Here is a 19498-nt window from a genome sequence, read left to right on the forward strand (position 1 = left end):
CACTGTTAACGCCTCTGCCTCTCTTTGGAGTCATCAAAGAGGCCTCCATTGCGATTTCCATAAACTATCTGTCCAAAATTGAAATAAAACTACTGAACTACGTGAAATCTTATCTATTTATGTATGATGTGTCTGAAATTTCGCAAGGTTCAGGATTTGGTCTTGTTTTGTTGAAGTCTCTCTCTTTCTCTGGTTATACATTTTGTTTTGTGTTTGGTTGGTTTGCTTTTTTGTTTTGTAGGGCGAGAGGCCTGGCCTAGGTTGTTGGATCGAGTCTCTCAAAATGCAACACAATTATAGGGATGAGAGTGTGGGAAAGTGAAAAAACCTTCCCTATTATGACATAAAAACTACTCAACCATAAGAACACTTATTGGTTTATATACGATATCTTTGAAATTTGGCAAGATTCAGGATTTTGGACTCCTGTTAGAAAAGCAACTATTTCTGGATGTACCCCACGCTGCCTTGGCAGGGAATTATGGGGTTTGAAGTTCTTGAAAAATCTGGGGAATGGTTTGTTGAAATCCTGGGGAAAGCTGTGGAATTGTGGCAGTTGAAGTACACTCCTCTCAAAAAAGCTTTTGCTTTTGCCAGAACCCGAAACTTAAGCTACTTTCGTTTCTTGTAAAGGAAATGGAAATGATTGGCATCAGCAAAAAACTGGAACTCCCATAGTCAGAATTGCATGTGATATGAAATGGGAGGAATATTTTGTTATTTGTGGGAGGCAACACACACAGCACTTAAAGGTTGACTGTATATAGGGGATTCAGTCCTTCTCTGAGGAATCTGGAGACACTGGACAGAGAACAGTCCCAACCTGCGTGGACCTCTTTGAGAATTACTCCTTTTAGAAAAGCAAGTAAGGATTTGTGTACACACCCTTCCCCGGTCGATGTTTAGAATGATTGCACATTTTGTATTCCTTGGTTTTAAATTCTGTTGTCTTTGCAGGTTCTGTTCATCTTCCTATAAAGTAGCCTTAGATACCATTTTCTTTTCTCCTAAAGAAGTGTGCCTTGTGCCTAGGAATTTGTGAATGGCTGCAGACGCTTAAAGGTTAAGGAAATACATCCATCCTTTACTCCTCATTTCTGGAGCCAAAGATTTTGTGGGTGTTTCTTGGGAGTGAGCTGGAGAAGCAGCAGGCTGTTCTCCCCTGCATTTAATGATGCCTTCTTTGAGCTTACTCTGGATCTTGGGATATAGTTAATGAGTGGCTTCCCTTACATTGGTGCCAAATGATTTTATTGACAAGAAAGGAAGACAACAGAATATGCACCAAAGGAAAAAACGCAGGCCAGGAATTTAGAGTGGTGTTAAGAGGAGGGGTTCGCTTTGTCTGTCTGGGGAGGAGAACATCTGGAAAGCTTCTTCCACTCCTGGCTGGTTTTTCTCCCCCCCCCCATCCCTCCCAATTGGCGTAGGTGCTGCAATTGTTAAAGACACCAATTGTAATGGTATGGGAGACACAGCAATGGAATGCAGTAGAGGGAACTTTCGGATACAAGGCAGGTTACAAAGGGTAGGAACAGTAGACTCCGAAGAGACCCTCCCTAGTTTTTGGCAAAAACTGACCAGGAAAGGAAATGGTTTCAGGTCTGCAAGAATGATTTCGGCTTTAGGGTTTAGACCAGATAGGAAACATGAGCAGATGAGCGAATTCTACATTATTGTAAAGTTACTTTAACACAATCTTGAAGTCTGAAAGTACTTCAGGGAGGAAATTCAAAAGAAACTGATTCCACGTTAAATATCTTGGATGCAAGAAGGAGGGAGGGGTTGAAATAATAATCAGGCTTCCAAGATTTGGAAACTAAAGCTTTGTAGACAGGAGGGAGAAGTGGAGAAATGCGATATTTTTCATTTTAATTTTCTTTCAAAAGTCACTTTCCCACCTCCCCTGATTTTTGTTCTTTCTTAAATTGCCATCAACTGTTTTTCATCTTCTAGTAACCACATAGATAGTTCTTCCCCTTAACTATCTATACCCAAACCAACTTTTTCAGGACTCTTAATGGCACACTCATTGCCACTGTAACAGCCTACCCCATCCTCTTCCTTTCCACTTTCCCCACCATCAGCAAAGAGCTGGGTCTTCACATCATGTGTCCAAAGGAAGATAATTTGAGCCTGGACACTTGAGCCTCCATGAAAATTCTGGGTTGATTGGTTTAATGGTTCGTCGGTTTGAGTCCACGGTATTCTTGGGGTCTTCTCCAACCTTAACATTCACAGGGCCAGACAAAGCTGAGAAGCATCCCAATCTCTCTTTTCCTTTCCAGATAATCTGCACAGAACAAAGAACAACGATGGGCAATGAAATTACAAGGGATTATCTATGGAGCCAATTTGAAGAATTCAGGAGAGATTTGAGTCAAGGCAGCATTCATGAAATGTCTGATAACTACCAAAAACATTTAAATGAGATGCAAAATCTGCCCCTTAATATTGCAGTTACTGGGCCGGCAGGTGCTGGTAAATCCTCCTTTGTCAATGCCATTCGGGGTGTAATGGATGATGATGATGAGGCAGCTAAAGTTGGAACAGTAGAAGACACCATGGTGCCAAAGGCATATCCCCATCCCTCTTGTCCCAATATCCAAATATGGGACCTTCCAGGGATTGGAACACCTATGTTTAAAAAAGTGGAATATTTGCAGAAAGTCCACTTTGAAAGATATGATGCCTTTATTATTGTTACATCTGATCAGTTTACTGGAAATGACGCTTTCCTGGCAAAGGAAATACAAAGAACGAGGAAGAAGTTTTACTGTGTGTGTACAAAAATAGATGTCAATATCGACAGAGAAAAGAGGAAAAACAATTTCATGAAGGAGAAAACCCTGGCATTTATAAGGAAATGTTGTGAAGGTAATTTGAGTAGGGCAAGTGGACTTTCCACACGAGTATTTCTGATCTCCAACTGGAAGGTAGACAAGTATGATTTCCCTCTCCTGCGAGAGACAATGGCTGCTGAACTTCCTTACTACAAGAAGCATATTTCAACAATGGCTGCGCAGCTTTTCTCTGAAAGTGAATTGATGATGAAAAAAGCTGAAATAACATCATATATAAAGAAGGTGGCGTGGGTATCTTGTGCTTGTGGAGTAGTTCCTGTTCCAGGTCTCTCTGTGCTTTGTGATATTCCAATATTGCTGGATGCTCTGAAATGCATCTGCAACGCATTTGGTTTCGATGACAATTCGCTCCATATTTTGGCAATTCACACTGGAAAAGGATTTGAAGAGTTGAAATCGGTTATCAAGAAAACTCCCTTAGCCAACACAATAAACATAGGATTGGTATTTTCTCTATTGATGAAGTCATCTCTCTGGGTAAATGTGTCGATTGCTGAAGTGGCTTTTACTTTTATACCTCTTATTGGGTCTGGGTTTGGTGGAGCAAGTTCATTTGCTGTCACATATCATTTTCTGAACACGTTTCTGGATGATGTTATGGAAGATGCCCGAAATCTTCGAGCAACGCTTCTTGAGTGATCCTTGTCCCAGGGAAAGGTCCCAGGCACCCTCAAACCCTGTTTGGAGGAGACAGTCAAGCATTTCCTCCAATGAAAGCAGGGAAGGAAAATAATAATGTGCTTCAAAGCCATAGTAGAACTATCTATTTGCTTGCTCGTTTTAATAATTCTTCAATTGAAGTATGTGCTTGATTATCCTTAGGACAAATAACTATCTCTGTCTGCAGATGTTTTCATAGGAAGCCGGAAATTAAATATTTCTTTTTTTTTCTTTTGTTTTTTTCTTTTCTGCATGTAACTATTATAAATAACAAAACAAAACAGGAGAGACTTTGCTATCAAGCTGAAAATATTAGAATCCTTTTTTAAAAATACCATGAAAACTCAATGTACTCTTCTAAAGCTACTAATGTCACACTGAGCATTATTTGTATAACTTCAATAGTTTTCTGTCCTTCCTTAATTATAATTTTTATAACTGAAATACATGTTTTCCTGCAATAAAAAGAATTTTAAACAAAGGTTCGAATGCTAGAGTCGCTAATCAAATTGAAAGGGATACCACTAGACAAGCTGCTAGAAGTCACTGGACAAAATTCCAATTTGTCCACTGTAACATTTGTCAACCCATTTACAAACTCAGGAACAAATACTTGGTGGGGCAGTAAACAAAGACATCTCAATGTCCCTTGCCTGAAAACAGGATAGGGGAGGGGTCTCTCAAGGGGTGTGTGTGTGTGAGAGAGAGAGAGAGAGAGTGGGGGGAGAGAGGGAGGGAGAGAGAGAAAGAGAGAGGGAGGGAGATAAAGATAGAGGGAGGGAGACAGGGAGAGAGGGAGATAAAAAGAGAGAGGGATAGAGGGAGCGGGAAGGGAGAGAGGGAGATGGATGGGGAGGGGAAGGGAGGGAGAGAGAGAATGAGGGAAAGAAGGAGGGGGAGAGGGAGGGGGAGAGAAGGAGGGAGAGAGGAATGGAGAGGGGGAAGGGAGAGAGGGAGTGGGAGGGAGAGAGGGAGGGAGAGAAACTCAAAGCAAATGGCTCCCTGTCGCTCAGGGTTGAAGTGTGGAGACCCAGATACTCTCTAAGCTTGGTGGTTTGCTTGCAGACGTTTCATTACCCCACGAGGTAACATGATCAGTGCTTCAAGCAAATAGCCAAGGTCAGAGAACATCAAGGACTCCCCAGAATAAGCTCAGCTCTGCATACAGGCCCTCCTGCCACTTATGCTGATTAAATCTGACCAGGGATGATAATTTTCAGTGAAATAATTATTCCTGGTTTTAAAAGCATCTTTATTGTATGACACACCTAGTTTATTTCAAAGTGTGCAAAAATATTTGGACTTGTTTCCTCAGATGGTTATGACTCTCCTTTCCCTTTAATTAAGTTGGATTGCTGGAAATTATCTGTTCTTGATACATACCCTTTTAATATAACCAATTGGTTGAGATGCTAGATGGGAGAGTTGGAATTGCGGTCATCCTGGAATGGTTGGTTCCCATCCTTCCCATAAATTTCTCCAACGTCACTTTCCTATCTTCATCAGAGCCTGTTTCCACTGGAATCAATTCTGTCCTTTTCTTTAGCTCATTCTCCTTTTGCCCACTTTTAAAAACTGGTCTTAACCTGCCTATCCAAGGTCTCAACTTTGTGCAGGTTCTTAAGATTGGGGTTGACTAAACAGCCGTTTCTCAAGGATGCTGTAATGGGAGCCATGGTTGGACTGGGGAAAGGAAGGAACTATTGTTGAAGCAGGGAGAGAAAAGATCTTAAACTGATTCCACCTTAACTGTCCTGGGTGCAAGAAAGAGAAAGGGAAAGATGGTCCCATCAGGCTTCCAAGATTCAATAACTAGAGCAAGTAGAGTTCTCAGCATTCTTGTAAAACCTATTTCTGGCCTGGTCAACTGAACATGCCCAACCCAAAACTGACCAGGTTCAATGAAGGGTAGAGAAGAAAAATGGCTGAGAGTCCAAACTGGCACCCCCAGCTTGCCTATGTTCTCAATGTGGGTTGAGGGAAATCCCCCAACCAAGCAGGGAGTGGACTTGCACACATCTGGAGAGTCAATAAAGGTAAGTGGAATCAGGCTAAAAATAACACTAAGGCACACCACAACTCCCTTTTCCTGTCTCCCTGACAGGATAGGAGCCTCTGTGGCGAGTGGTTAGAGCGCAGTACTGCAAGCTACTTCTGTTACAGCCAGCTGCCTACAATTTGGGAGTTCAAATCCCACCAGGCTCAAGGTTGACTCAGCCTTCCATCCTTCCAAGGTGGGTAAAATGAGGACCCAGATTGTTGGGGGCCATGTGCTAACTCTGTAAACTGCTTAGAGAGGGCTGTAAAGCACTATAAAGTGGTATATAAGTCTAAGTGCTATTGCTATTAACCCTTAGGACAGGAAAAACAAAAGACCCTGGACCAAGATTAACCCAGTAAAACAGGAAAAAAAACAAAAACCAGGGCAATCAGAAACACATCAAAACCCATCAAGCTGCAAGAGCTTCAAAGGGGAATTAAGCATAAACAGCCCAGAGTCACACTCCCAATCTTTCTTGCAAGCTAGGAACGCTGGAGCTGTGTCACTTTTGCTTCTTGCCTTCCTACATTAAAGGAATTCTGCTTTCTGGCAGCTGGCTTCTGAATCCATTTGTTCTCAGCATCAGTGACTATGTCTTGGCTGGGAAACAAACACAGGAATTTTTCTTCCAACAGTTGCTATTGCGCCCTATTCAGACTGGGAATTTTCAGTCTGAAACCAGTGATCTGCAGAAGGGGTACAAATGTATCCTCCATGACACATTTAAGTTAATTATCTAGTGATTAAAATTACCTCAGAAGGTGAGGTGTCTTACTAGGGGCTATGGTGGATTTCACAGGCATAGAGAATGTGCGGGGAGCCATGACACAACTGAGAAGAATCACAATCTCTCTCTTTGTTTCCAGATAACCTGTGCAGAACAAAAAGCAACTATGGGCAATATATTTCTAAAAGATTATGTAAGAACAGAATTTGAAGATTTAAAGAGTGATTTGAATGAAGGCAATATCCCCGAAGCGGCAGCTGAATACCAAGGATATCTAAATGAAATGCAAAACCTGCCACTCAATATTGCAGTTGTTGGAAAGGCAGGTGCAGGTAAATCCTCCTTCATTAATGCCTTCTGGGGCATAAATGAGGATGAGGATGAGGCAGCCGAGGTCTGGAGAGTAGAGGAAAGCAAAGTGCCAAAGGCATATCCCCACCCCTCTTTTCCCAATATAACGATATGGGAACTACCAGAGATCAGGGAGCGTAATTCTAAGGCAGCTGAATATTTTCAGAAGGTCCAGTTTGAAAGATATGATGTCTTTATTATGGTTGTCACCGACCGCTTTACTGAAAATGATGCTTTCCTGGCAAAGGAAATACAAAGAATGAGAAAGAAGTTTTACTACGTGCGTAGCAAAATGGATATCAGTATCGAAGGTGAAAGGAGGAAAAGGAATTTCAGCATGGAGAAAACCCTGGAGACCATCAGGAATTATTGTGAAGGTAATTTGAAAGAGTCAGCTAAGCTCCCTGCGAGAGTATTTCTGGTATCCAACCTGCATGCACACATGTATGATTTCCCTCTCCTGCGAGAGAAAATGGCCGCCGAACTTCCTGATTACAAGAAACACATTTTAACCCTGGCTGTGCAGGTTTTCTCAGAAGATAATTTGATGGACAAAAAGATTAAAATAGAATCGTATATAAAGTATTTAGCATTTCTATCTTGCGTTTGTGGAGCAGTTCCTGTTGTGGGTCTCTCTCTAGTGTGTGATATTGGAATTGTGATGGTTGCACTGAAATGTTTCTGGAAGGTGTTGGGCATAGACCAGAGTTCCCTCCGTTTCCTGGCCCTTCAGACGGGAAAAGGGTTTGAAGAGCTGAGGTCAGAGATCAAGAAAAGGCCATTTGTCAAAACAGTCAATGCACAGCCGATACTTTTTCTCCTGTTGAAGTTTGCTCTTTGGGTTATGCTCCCGTTTGTGAAATATCTAGGGACCTCTCTTTGTGAAATTTTGTGGGTTCCAAAAATGGTTCTTGATTACATTCCTCATATTGGGTCTGTGTTTGATGGAGTGAGTTCATATGCTATCGCGTATTACATGCCTCATATTGGGTCTGTGTTTGATGGAGTGAGTTCATATGCTATCATGTATTATTTTCTGAACAAATGTCTTGACAGTGCAGTGAAGGATGCCCAGAATGTTCGAGAAAAGCTTCTTAAGTGATCAAACTCTCCGTGAAACATCCAAGGAGCCACCCTTCCCTCTTTGAAGGAGAGAATTTTATCCCAATGAGAAGAAGGGGAAGAAAATAATAATATGCTTCATTATCTTCTTATTAAAACTTTCTATTTGCTTGCTTGTTATTCTTCGATTGCAGTATGTGTTTGATCACCCTAAGGGGCAAATTAAGTCTCTTCGTTTGCATGGAAAATTAGAAATTAAGTATTTATCCATATTGTTTCATTAGCTTTTTTCCTATTCCATGTGTAACAATTACCACTAATAAAAGAGTCGGGTTGATCCTTCCCAATTTCTCTGGCTTCACTTTCTTGTCCTCATAACAGCTTAATATTCATCTGATGGCCTGCAGTGTCCAGATGTCAATAAGAAGGGGCTGGCCCAGCCTCTCAAACTTCCAACCTTAGGAAAAATCAAAGATTTGGGCATGGTTTATATTTTCCAAAGCCAATGGCCATTTCTAAGTTTCCTGAGCAAAGGCCCTTCTCCCCGGACATGTATTGTTCCAATTGTGCTGACTTTTGTGTTTGTTCTTCCCTACCATAATCTAAAACAGGCTTGCAGCTTCCTCTTACACCAAGCGACTGGGTTGGTAATTTTGACCTCGCCCAAAGACCTACTAAGGCTGGGTAAATAAGGGATCCAACTCATAAAGGGGATCCAGAGATTCCTGGATTTTGTCATTCTTTGCAGTAAGAAGGAATTGCCATCTTTTCTTTGGGTTGGCATGTTGGCACAGACTCCTTCACGGCTACTCTGGCTACTTACTTATGTTGGAAGAAATATCCTTCTGGGTTCAGTTCCAAGTGGGGAGGAAAGACACTGGAAACATGGAGACTGCTTGGGAAGGTGGTTTAATGGTGGACAGGATCACATGTCTTGGGTGAAGGAAAAAAAAGGGAAGGGATGCTGAGTGTGCCTGGGTTTTATACCATCTCTGGGCTTTTGAATTTGAACTTGTATTTGGATTGGTTGTTAGACTCCCATGATGGGGTCATGCAGAGGCAACTCTGTAGGTTGTCCTGAGTCCTCAGGCTTGGTTGACTCTTGCTGGGTGATGATGTAATTGAAAGGGCTTTGTGCAATTCCTATTATGGCTCTGTCTGAAGGAGGTAGATCTTTGTTATGTAGAATAGATGGGCCCAGGCCTTAATCGCCCATTAACAAAGGTGGGGGGGGGGCTGAATTTCTGTCTCTCTGACAGAAATTACTTTTCTTTTAGGGAAAATATTCTGCCTTTTTAGTGTATCCTGAAATATTTCACTTTCCTAGAGGAGGGATGGGTTTTAACTTCCAACACTTAAAAGGGGAAACAAAGTAAATGGTATGAGGTGAGTCCATTTTAAAAGCAAATCAATGATATAGGGGTGCCCACATGTCTCTACCCAGGCTACATTAGATACCATATGTTGTGGCCCCGATTCCCGAGCCTATGCTGTCAGAGGAAGAGGATCTGGAAGATAAGGAGGAGGAACTGGGAATACCTTTCTCCCCAGGACCTTCCTCTCTGGCAATGCCTTCCTCCCCAGGACCTTCCTCCCTGGTAATGCCTCAGGTTCCATCAGACAACCTAGAGGAACAGGAGGAAGGCATGTTGGAGCAGCCCCTGACAGGGAGTAAAGAGAAAGAGTATTGGCTTGACCCCAAGCAGCGTCATAGGGAGAAATGTGAGCAGCAACGTAGGAGGCGTGGGAGGGTCAGAGAGTGCGCTGAGTCATTGAGCCACACCCCACAGGGGATAAAAGCGGGTGTGTTTTCTCCTTAAAGTTTGTACGGGACAAAGTTTAACCTTACTTCAGATTTTCTTTGTGAATGATTATTTTCGTGGACTGCCTTGTGATTTTCTGTGAGTAAAACTTTATTTGTTATCAGTTTGGACTTGGCAGGCAGGACGTGGTGGAATCCCAAGAATATTATCAGTTCCAAAGAATTAACTGTGAAGTCCGAGCCAGCTTGCCTGCCTGTGTTTGTGTGTGTGTGTACTCTTTCATTTTTTGGGAAAGAGGAAAGGCGAGGCAGAACATTTTTGTCCCGTACCTGACTTAAACCATCTTCTACCTAAGATGGACCACCACCATCACCACCACCAGCAGCCGTTTCAACAACAGCTGCAAGATGAAAATCAAACTCTACAACAGCAAGTGGCTCAATTAACAGCCCAATTTGCTTTGCTGCAGGCTCATGCAGCTCCTCCTCCCCCTCCCCATCGGAAATGCCTGGTGGCTGTGCCAGATAAGTTTTCTGGGCAGCCTGAGATGTTCCCGGCTTTCATGGGACAGTGCCAGTTATTTATGAGGCCAGAGGATTTCCCAGATGACCGGGCTTGGGTGGGGTTTGCGATAAGCCTTTTTTCTGGCTCGGCCGCCAGATGGGCCACGTCTTTGTTGCTCAAGAACAGCCCGTTATTAACTAATTACCAGGGTTTTTGGCAACACATGCGCCACATGTATGAAGACCCCATACGAGTGCAGACGGCAGCCAGGCGTCTTAAGGACCTTCACCAAGGGAGGCACCCCCTGCAAGAGTTTATTTCTGAATCTCCGCTTTTGTGCCTGGACTCCATCTGGAATGCCGCAACGTTAATGGACGCCTTCCAGGATGGTCTGTCAGATGAGCTGCAGGACGAGTTAGTTCGAGTGGAAGCTCTAATCCCAGGTTTCACTGGCTCCGTATATGGAAGTGGAAATTGATGTCTCCTTCTCTGCTTCCAGGGCAGTTGGAGAAATTCTCCTGTTAGGAAAGCAAACTTTTCTTAAGTAGGTTTCAATACCCCATTCGGTGGGGTCCCCAAATTCAAAGGGCCCACTCCAGCCCTCCCCTTGGCCCTGTTTCAACCACCTAGACACCAGAAGACCCAGCACAGGTAGTCCTCGACTTACAACAGTTCACTTAGTGGCCGTCCTAAGTTGCAACGGCACTGCAGAGATTCACTTCACAAATGTGGCAAGAAAATAAAATAAAATGAGGCAAGACTGATGTAATAATTTTCTCTTAGCAACATAATTCTAGGCTCAATTGTGATTCTCAGTTGAGGGCTACCTGCATAGGATTTCCTGCCGGAGCAAGGGGTTGGACAAGAAGACCTTCAAGGTCCCTTGCGATTATTCTGTATTCTGTAATTCTCCTTTTCTCCTGTTGGAAGAAATGGCCATCTGGGTTAAGTTCCAAGTGGGGAAAAAAGACACTGGAAACATGGAGGACGTTCAGAAGGATGGTTTTAATTGTGGACAGGAGCACATTGAGGTCCTGGGCAAAAGAGCACATGGATAAGAGAGTGAGATATATATTTATACCCTCTGTTGGGCTTTGAACTTGCTTCCTGTTCCTGTGGCAAGAAATGTATCCAGGGATGGGCTTCAAAATTTTTAGCAATGGGTTCTCTGCCTGGTTGCTGGGTGGTCGTGGCCATGGTGGGTGTGGCCTAGTCGGCCTCCTGCACTACAGTGTTGGGGGGGGGCATTTTGGCTCTCCATGGGCTCCGGAGGCTTTTCTCAAGCCTCCGGGGGGGGGGGCAAAAACGGGCTCCCTGGGCTCCGGAGCAGTGGTGGTATTCAGCCGGTTTGCACTGGATCGGGTGAACCGGTAGCAAGAATTTGGTGTGTGTCGCCAAACCGGTAGTAAGTTCTGGCTGGCCACGCCCTACCTGGTCGCCCTCCTGCCCGATGCTCGCTCACCCCGCCTGCGTGACGCCTGAGGTATTTCCCCCCTCCTGACAATCAGCTGTACATACGATCAGCTATGCCGGGATTTTGTCCTTCCTGAGGCCCAGAGGAGCCTTAGGAGAACAAAGACACCCCCCTAGAGGCTCCTTTGAGGCCCAGAAGGCCCCAAAAATGGGTGGGGGCTGCAAAAAAAAAAAGTCACGGCCACCCAGTCACATGGCCACACCCACCAAACCACGCCCACAGAACCAGTAGTAAAAAAATTTGAATCGCACCACTGCTCCAGAGGCTTTCTAGAAGCCAGAAATGGGCCCATTTCAAGCCTTCCCAAATTTCTGGGAGGCCTGTTTTTTGCCCTCCCCAAGCCTCCAGGGCATTTGGCATGAAAGTGATTACCCCAGGGGTGGGTTTCTACCGGTTCTTCCCACCTCTGTAGAACCGGTAGCTCTGAAGGGCAGCAGACATAGAACCGGTTCTATGTCTGCTGGGGTTTTTGCCCACCTGCCCATCCGGGCTCTTACCTGATCTTTATTTTCTGATTTTTCAACTTCAGCTGCCAAACGAGGCACAGCTGCAGTTAAAAATGCAGGAAAAGAGGGCTGTTTCAAAGGTTGCGTCTCTGCACACAGCATGCTGATGACGATTTACAGGCGCGCGGCTCACAGCGGTGCAGGGAAGCTCGTAAATCCCAAACCGATAGTTAACCCTGTCGTATCCCACCCCTGGATTACCCCATAAAGGAATAATGAAGTTTTTCATCTGCAGGACTTTCCTTTCCTTTTTTGAACATTTCAAAAGGCTTTCTTAGAGCTTGTTGTGTGAAATTGGGCGTTGGTTCTTACCTGATACGCCCCTTCTCGGCGAGCCGCGAGGAGCATCCAGAGACTGGGATGTGCTTCTGAGTCCTCTTCTTGCAGGCTGAGCTTTAGATGAGGAAACGCTCCGCCCCCTCACGTGGTATTGTGCAGCGTCTCCCCAGTTTTTTGCGATAACGAGAAGAGAGGTTATTAATTCTTTCTAATCTACTATTGGCTCCTTGGCTGAAGCAAGAGTCCCCACCAGACGGAGAAATTAGGGTGGGGCTGGATGCTCCTCGCGGCTCGCCGAGAAGGGGCGTATCAGGTAAGAACCAACGCCCATTCTCCCTCGAGCCGCTCGGAGCATCCAGAGACTGGGACATACCAAAGCTGGGCTGTCCTACGGGTGGGACTCCGTCTGGCCGAAGGCCCCTCCGGATCACTGATGACCCTCTGTAAGACCCGTCGGCTAAAAGAGGCCTCCGCTGAGGCGTACGTATCTATTTTATAATATCTGATAAACGGGACGGAGAGGTCCAGGTGGCTGCCCGACAAATGTCAGCAATGGGGGCTTGCGTGGCCCAGGCCGCCGAGGTGGCTGCACTTCTGGTGGAATGGGCGTTTATTCCACCCGGAGCGGGCAGGGAATGGGAAAGGTAGCACCGCAATGGTGGCCCTGATCCAGCGACTGATGGTGGAAGGAGAAACCTTAAGCCCCAGTGACCTGGGTTGAAAGGATAGGAAGAGGGATTCCGACTTTCTCATGGATTGAGTGCGCTTAATATATATACGCAAGGCCCTTCTAACATCTAGGGAGTGCCAGAGGACCTCCCTGCCCCTGGAGGGCCTAGGGCAAAAATTTGGTAGAACCAGTTCCTGTGACCTATGGAAGGGAGAGTTGACTTTGGGTAGGAAGGTGGGGTCGGGACGAAGGACCACTCGGTCTGCATGGAACACGCATAGATCGCTCCTGACTGACAGAGCTGCTAATTCCGAAACTCGACGAGCAGAAGTAATAGCTACTAGAAAAACTACCTTAAAGGTGAGAAACTGAAGGGATGAATCTCTCAAAGGCTCGAACGGGGGACGAGTAAGAGAAACGAGGACCTTGTTGAGGTCCCATGTGGGGAACCTGTGAACAGTGGGAGGGCACAGGTTGGTGGCGCCCTAAGGAAAGATCTAATTCGGGGTGATGAGAAAGGGAACCGTAGTTATCACAGGAGACCACGGTTGAGAGGGCAGAAACTTGTCGTCTCAGGGTGTTAGGTGCGAGCCTTGCGAAGGCCTTCCTGAAGAAAATCTAGGATCTGAGCCACAGAGGGAGAGAGGGATCCACCTGAGACCCGCTACACCACTTGCAGAACCCCTTCCAAGTGGCATCGTAAATTCGTGTAGTGGAAGGTCGCCTGGCGGCCAAAATAGTGTCGATGACTTGACTCGAGAGATTCTCACTAGTCAGACGGATCCGCTCAACCTCCAGACGGCTAACTGGAGCCATTGAGGCTCCGGATGCAGAAGGGGCCCCTGAGAGAGGGAGACCCTGTCCGGGGATCCTCCATGGGGCGCTACCGATAAATTGCGGAGATCCGCAAACCACGGTCGCCTGGGCCAATAGGGAGCCACCAGGAGAAGGTCTGCCCTCTCCTGAAGAAGTTTCTGTATTACTCTGGGAACTAACGGGAGCGGAGGGAAGGCATATAGGAGCCCTGGGGGCCATGGACAGCGCAGAGCGTTGTGATTCTCCGACCGGTGAGACGGATACCGGGAGAAGAACCAAGGAAGCTGAGTGTTGGACGGGGAGGCGAAGAGGTCTACCACCGGAAGGCCGAATATTCTGGACGCTTCCTCGAATAGGGATGGATGTAGACGCCATTCTGCCTGGTCCACCGTGGCCCTGCTCAGCCAGTCCGCCTGAGTATTGTCTACTCCGGAGATGTGTTCTGCTTTTAGTGATAGAAGGTTGGATTCTGCCCAGCGGCAAAGGCGCTCGGCTTCCCTCATTAGCTGAATGGACTGGGTGCCCCCTTGCCTGTTGATATGGGCCTTGGCCGTGACGTTGTCCGTGAGAACGAGAACGTGATGTTTGCGGATCTGAGGAAAACTGCGCAGGGCCAGATGGACAGCGTGAAGCTCTAGCCAATTGATGCTGCACCTCTGCTCGGTCGGCGACCATCTGCCCTGTACCGAGAGCGAGATGAGCGCCCCAACCGGACAGGCTTGCGTCTGTAGTGACGGTGAGTCGATGAGGTTCCGCGAAGAGGTGGCCTCTGTTGATGGCGGGATTGGTCCACCAGAGAAGAGACGTGAGGACCCTTGGAGGGACCCTGACTCTGGCCTTCGAGTTGCTTCTTCCGGATCGTTGGAACGGGAGCAGGAACCACTGGAGGGATCTGCTGTGTAGACGGGCCCAGGGAACAATAGAGATGCATGACACCATTTTGCCCAACAATTTAGAGAGGTCCAGCAAGGCCACCCTCCTTGAACGCCTGACCTGTGTGACTAGGGCTTGAATGCTAAGGAATCTCTCCGGGGAGAGGAAAACTCTTTGAGAAACCGAATCAATTATGGCACCCAAGTGGTTGATTCGGGTGGAAGGGTTAAGTTGGCTCTTTTGCCAATTGACTAGAAACCCGTGTGCCCGTAAGACGGAGAGGGTGACCCTGGTATCCCTGACTGCCTGGGATTTGGATGGGGATAGAATAAGAATATCGTCCAAGTAGCAGTGGAGGCGGACGGAACGCTCCTGAGATGAGCCGCCAGGGCCGCCAGGACCTTGGTGAAGGTCCGGGGGCCGAGGCCAGTCCAAAGGGTAGGGCCACGTATTGATAATGAAGGCTATTGTGACAGAACCTGAGGAATTTGTAATGGGAAGGCCTGATTGGAATATGGAGGTATGCTTCCGAAAGATCTATGGAAGATAACCAGTCTCCCCGCCTGGTGCCTAAAAGAATTGATTGCAAGGTGTGCATTTTGAATCTACGCTGGATAAGGTGACGGTTGAGCCGTTTCAAGTCCAGGATGGCTCTCCAACCCCCAGAGTGTTTGGGTACCACAAAGAGATGGGAGTAAAATCCCTTTCCTCTCTGATCCGGAGGGACAGGTTGAATGGCCTGGATGTCAAGAAGATGATGGATGGCAGCCTCCATTAGTGCACGTTTGGAGGGATCCCTTGAGGAGGGGGATGAGAAGAAACAATCAGGGGGAGCGGACCTGAACTCCAGGGCGAGACCAAACCTGATTGTGTCCCTGACCCATGCATCGGAAGTGGATATGTCCCATTGGGCGGCGAAGTGGCTGAGGCGGCCGCCAATGGGAGGGGAGGAAGAGGCTCTACCTTCTGCGGTAGGGCCTTCCTCCCGATCCCCGAAAGGGTCTCTTGTAGCCGCCACCGCGTCTGGTTCTGTCGCCCGGGTCCGTGCGATCCTGGGATCAGAAGGAGGGGGTCTAGGGTATCTGGGCGGGACGGGGGGTTGATAGAAGGGGCGGGAAAGCTCCTCCAAAAGGGCTGAGAGCCCCTGGCCTCCAATCTTCGAAAAAGGGAGGGCAGATACTTTCTCTTACTGCGGCCCTCGACCAGTAGAGGTTCCAAAGCTGGGCCAAACAATTTATCTCCCGTAATGGGAGCAGTGGCCAGCTTGACCTTATTCTTCTACGTCCGCCTGCCAGTGTTTGAGCCATAGCATGCGGCGAGCCGTGACGTGCGACGTGATGGCCCTTGAAGAAAATTTTACCGACTGGTAAGTGGCGTCAGCCGAGAACTCGGCTGCAGCCACTAACTTCGCTATATCCTGGTGAGCTCTCAGATTGGAAGCAGGGATGTGGTCCTTGAGCTGACATAGCCAACGGATAGAGGACCTTGTGAAAAAAGAGGCGGCCGTAGCTGATTTAATGGCCCAGGCGTCAGATAGGTGAGCCCTGCGCAGTGCCAGCTCCGCCCGCCTGTCCTCAGGTTTCAGGGCCTCTAGGGCCTCACTAGGGGTAGAGGAGGAGGCTAGACCCACAATGGGGTCATCAACCTCCGGAATATTGAGAAGGTTAGACAGAGCCGAATCGAGATTAAAGAATCTCTTGTCTTGGCTAGAGGGAGTGGGAGGGGTCCCTGAGGGAGGTAAGTTGCTTCGCTACCAGATCCACGAAGATGGGAGGGGATGGGATGACCTCAGCTTCCACCACTGGTTGGGTGAAAATGGAGTCTTCCGGGCCCTCTGGGACAGGGGGGGGGTTCTGCAGGGGACTGGGGAAGAAGGCCAGAGACATTCTTGGCCTTAAGGAGGAGGGACTTGAACATATGCGGTTTGAACAGCCCCCCAAAGGTGGGTTGGTCGGGGGAAGGGCCTCGTCCTCCGACATCTCCCCTCCATGATGTCAGCCTCTAAGAGGGGTTCACTGTAGCGGGAAGATCCCATCCGGGAATCCTCTTCCTCTTCCCTGAAATCTCCAAAGTCCCCTTCCTCCTCCACCTGGGCCCCAATCGGAGGAGGGCTGTCCCTCTGAGAGAGTACCTGATCAACTGGGGGAGCCGGTTGTGGAAGGGATCTGATTGATAACGAGTCGTGCTCGGAGGCTCGCGGAGAGAAGCCTGATCTGGTCATGTGTTGTAGTCCCTCTGCTATGCCCTGGCGGATGGCTGATTCCATCCAGGCCCTGATGTGAGGCGGAACCTCGGAGGTAGAGGGTTCATCGTGGCGCAGACCAGCGGCTGTGGGTGTAAAGGTGGCCTCGGGGGTCCGTCTAGTCGGAGGTCCGAGGGTCGGAAGACCTTGAAGCGAACTGCGCCTAGGTAGGGAAGAGGGGTCTGAGGGGAGAGGTTGAGCAGAGGTAGAAGGGGTTGGAGGAGGAGGAATTGACGGCTCCGAGCGGGACTCCCTTGAACGCCGGTCAAACTCTTTTCCAATGCCTTGTGGCGCCTTAAGGCGTCACGTTGGGCGGCCTTGGAAGGTTCCTTGTCCTGTCTAGAGCCCTTAGGTTCCTTGTCCTGCCTGCGCAAGTAGTGGGACTTTGGCTTAGCCTTCAAAGAAGGACGTTTAGAGGGATTGTCGTCTGCCATGTTAGATAACAAATACTAGCAAAGGCGGTTGGCTCGCCCAGAGCAGGCCTGGATGAGGCCGGGTGAAGGTGAAGCTGGCCCTCTCCCCCTTTTGGAATTTTTTAAGTACAGAGATAACAGTAAGGTAGCTAAGAAATATAGTATGTACAGAAAAATAGATACTCTAATTTGTAATTCTTCTTTTCCTTTGATTGTTTTTTTTTTTTTTTAATATTTATTAGGTTATTTGTGCCAAATGTATATACAGGTTATTCGTATATATTTATATATCTACGAAAAATATTATTATACAAAACAAAATTATTATATATATATATATATATATATATATATATATATATATATATATATATATATATATATATATATATATTATTTTTATTTTTATTTATTTATTTATTTATTTATTTATTTATTTTAAACAATAACCGAACAGGGACTTCGTATATCTCTGTACAGGCCGGATCAGTCAAATAAACGCCTGAGGCCTATGGTAGAAGAAAGGGCCTCTGGCAGCAGGCCTCCAGACAAGAAAAATAAAACCGGAGGGGGGGGCTGCAACTTCGCCCCGAAACGGGCTGCGGGAGGCCAACAAGTAATAAAAGAGCGGGCCAGGTGGAGAGATGGGCAGCTAAGCTTTAACCCAAGGCCTGGAGCTCCAATTCACCGCAGCTAAAGTATTTGAAAATGGCGCCCGACCACGATGCGGAGCCAAAATGGCGGCCGCAAGCTGAACCGTCGGGACGCCTTCGGGACGGAAAAGGAGGGCTTTGCTGGTCAGCTCAGCTCCTAGGGCCCTAGGGGCGATGACCCTCCCGATCGGCGTTTAGGGTGGGGGGGAATCCAGCAATAAAAGAAATGCGTGCCACAAGGCAACGCGGAGGCAGCGACGCGATCTGATAAGGGTGGGGTGGGGTCGCGCTATCGCGCTGCGAGCCCGCAGCTTCGCCCCAGGGACGGGGAAATTTTTCCCTGAAGTCCAGACCCTTTGCGCAGGAGGAGGAAGGAAAGGCAAACCTTATGAAGACGAGAGTTGGAATAGGCAAGAAATAGGCAAGAAATGTACGATCAGCCAAGGAGCTCTCTGAAAACACAGCCTGACTCTTCGAGGCTGAGCAAAAGACTGGGGAGACGCTGCGCAATACCACGTGAGGGGGCGGAGCGTTTCCTCATCTAAAGCTCAGCCTGCAAGAAGAGGACTCAGAAGCACATCCCAGTCTCTGGATGCTCCGAGCGGCTCGAGGAGAATCTTCTGCCGTAATTGAGGTGCTACAATCAAGGAGCTTGTTCTACTGCCCCTTTTCCGCCTCTTTCCCGGATCGCTCCAGATTATGGAAATGGATTCTCTGGGTGCGAGACTCTTGGCAGGCGGGGCTGCATGTGAGGAAAAATGAGAGGAACATTGGATGATTTTGCAAGAACTGCCCAGTTAAAAGAGTGTGTATAAATGGGATCCAGTCCACTCTGAAGAGTCTGGAGACTTTTCGGCTGAGATCAACTGCAGCTGGCCTTGATCCCTCTGGGAACGACTCCTGATAGAAAAACAAGTATTTATATGCAGGGGTCTCCAACCTTGGCAACTTTAAGCCTGGAGGACTTCAACTCCCATAATTCCCCAGCCAGCTTTAAGCCTGGAAGACTTCAACTCCCAGAATCCCCAGCCAACTTTAAGCCCGGAGGACTTCAACTCCCAGAATCTCCAGCCAGCTTTAAGCCCGGAGGACTTCAACTCCCAGAATCTCCAGCCAGCTTTAAGCCCGGAGGACTTCAACTCCCAGAATCTCCAGCCAGCTTTAAGCCTGGAAGACTTCAACTCCCAGAATCCCCAGCCAGCTTTAAGCCCGGAGGACTTCAACTCCCAGAATCTCCAGCCAGCTTTAAGCCTGGAAGACTTCAACTCCCAGAATCCCCAGCCAGCTTTAAGCCCGGAGGACTTCAACTCCCAGAATCTCCAGCCAGCTTTAAGCCGGAGGACTTCAACTCCCAGAATCTCCAGCCAGCTTTAAGCCTGGAAGACTTCAACTCCCAGAATCTCCAGCCAGCTTTAAGCTCGGAGGACTTCAACTCCCAGAATCTCCAGCCAGCTTTAAGCCTGGAAGACTTCAACTCCCAGAATCTCCAGCCAGCTTTAAGCCTGGAAGACTTCAACTCCCAGAATCCCCAGCCAGCTTTAAGCCTGGAGGACTTCAACTCCCAGAATTCCCAGCAAAGCTGCCTGGGGAGTTCTGGGAG

The 19498-nt window shown here is 47.5% G+C and overlaps 2 protein-coding genes across 3 annotated transcripts; both read left to right on the forward strand.

The window, feature by feature from the left end:
* Nucleotides 1-725: 725 nt before the first annotated feature.
* Nucleotides 726-3635, forward strand: LOC113431419 (interferon-inducible GTPase 5-like). Its single transcript, XM_087971040.1, has 2 exons — nucleotides 726-865; nucleotides 2289-3635. The coding sequence occupies exon 2, from the start codon at nucleotides 2316-2318 to the stop codon at nucleotides 3501-3503; it is 1188 nt and encodes a 395-aa protein (XP_087827166.1). The 5' UTR covers nucleotides 726-865; nucleotides 2289-2315; the 3' UTR covers nucleotides 3504-3635.
* Nucleotides 741-8048, forward strand: LOC148129945 (interferon-gamma-inducible GTPase 10-like). 2 transcript variants are annotated; one of them, XM_087971037.1, is made up of 2 exons: nucleotides 741-865; nucleotides 6432-8048. In XM_087971037.1, the coding sequence occupies exon 2, from the start codon at nucleotides 6459-6461 to the stop codon at nucleotides 7743-7745; it is 1287 nt and encodes a 428-aa protein (XP_087827163.1). In that variant the 5' UTR covers nucleotides 741-865; nucleotides 6432-6458; the 3' UTR covers nucleotides 7746-8048. The 2 variants fall into 2 exon arrangements, with proteins under 2 accessions (XP_087827163.1, XP_087827164.1); XM_087971038.1 differs by lacking the exon at nucleotides 741-865 and adding an exon at nucleotides 5629-5758.
* Nucleotides 8049-19498: the final 11450 nt, after the last annotated feature.

This window comes from Notechis scutatus, chromosome 8, assembly GCF_049901735.1.
Source record: "Notechis scutatus isolate UNSWTSFEM ecotype Mainland chromosome 8, rNotScu1.2, whole genome shotgun sequence".
Lineage (NCBI taxonomy): Eukaryota > Metazoa > Chordata > Lepidosauria > Squamata > Elapidae > Notechis > Notechis scutatus.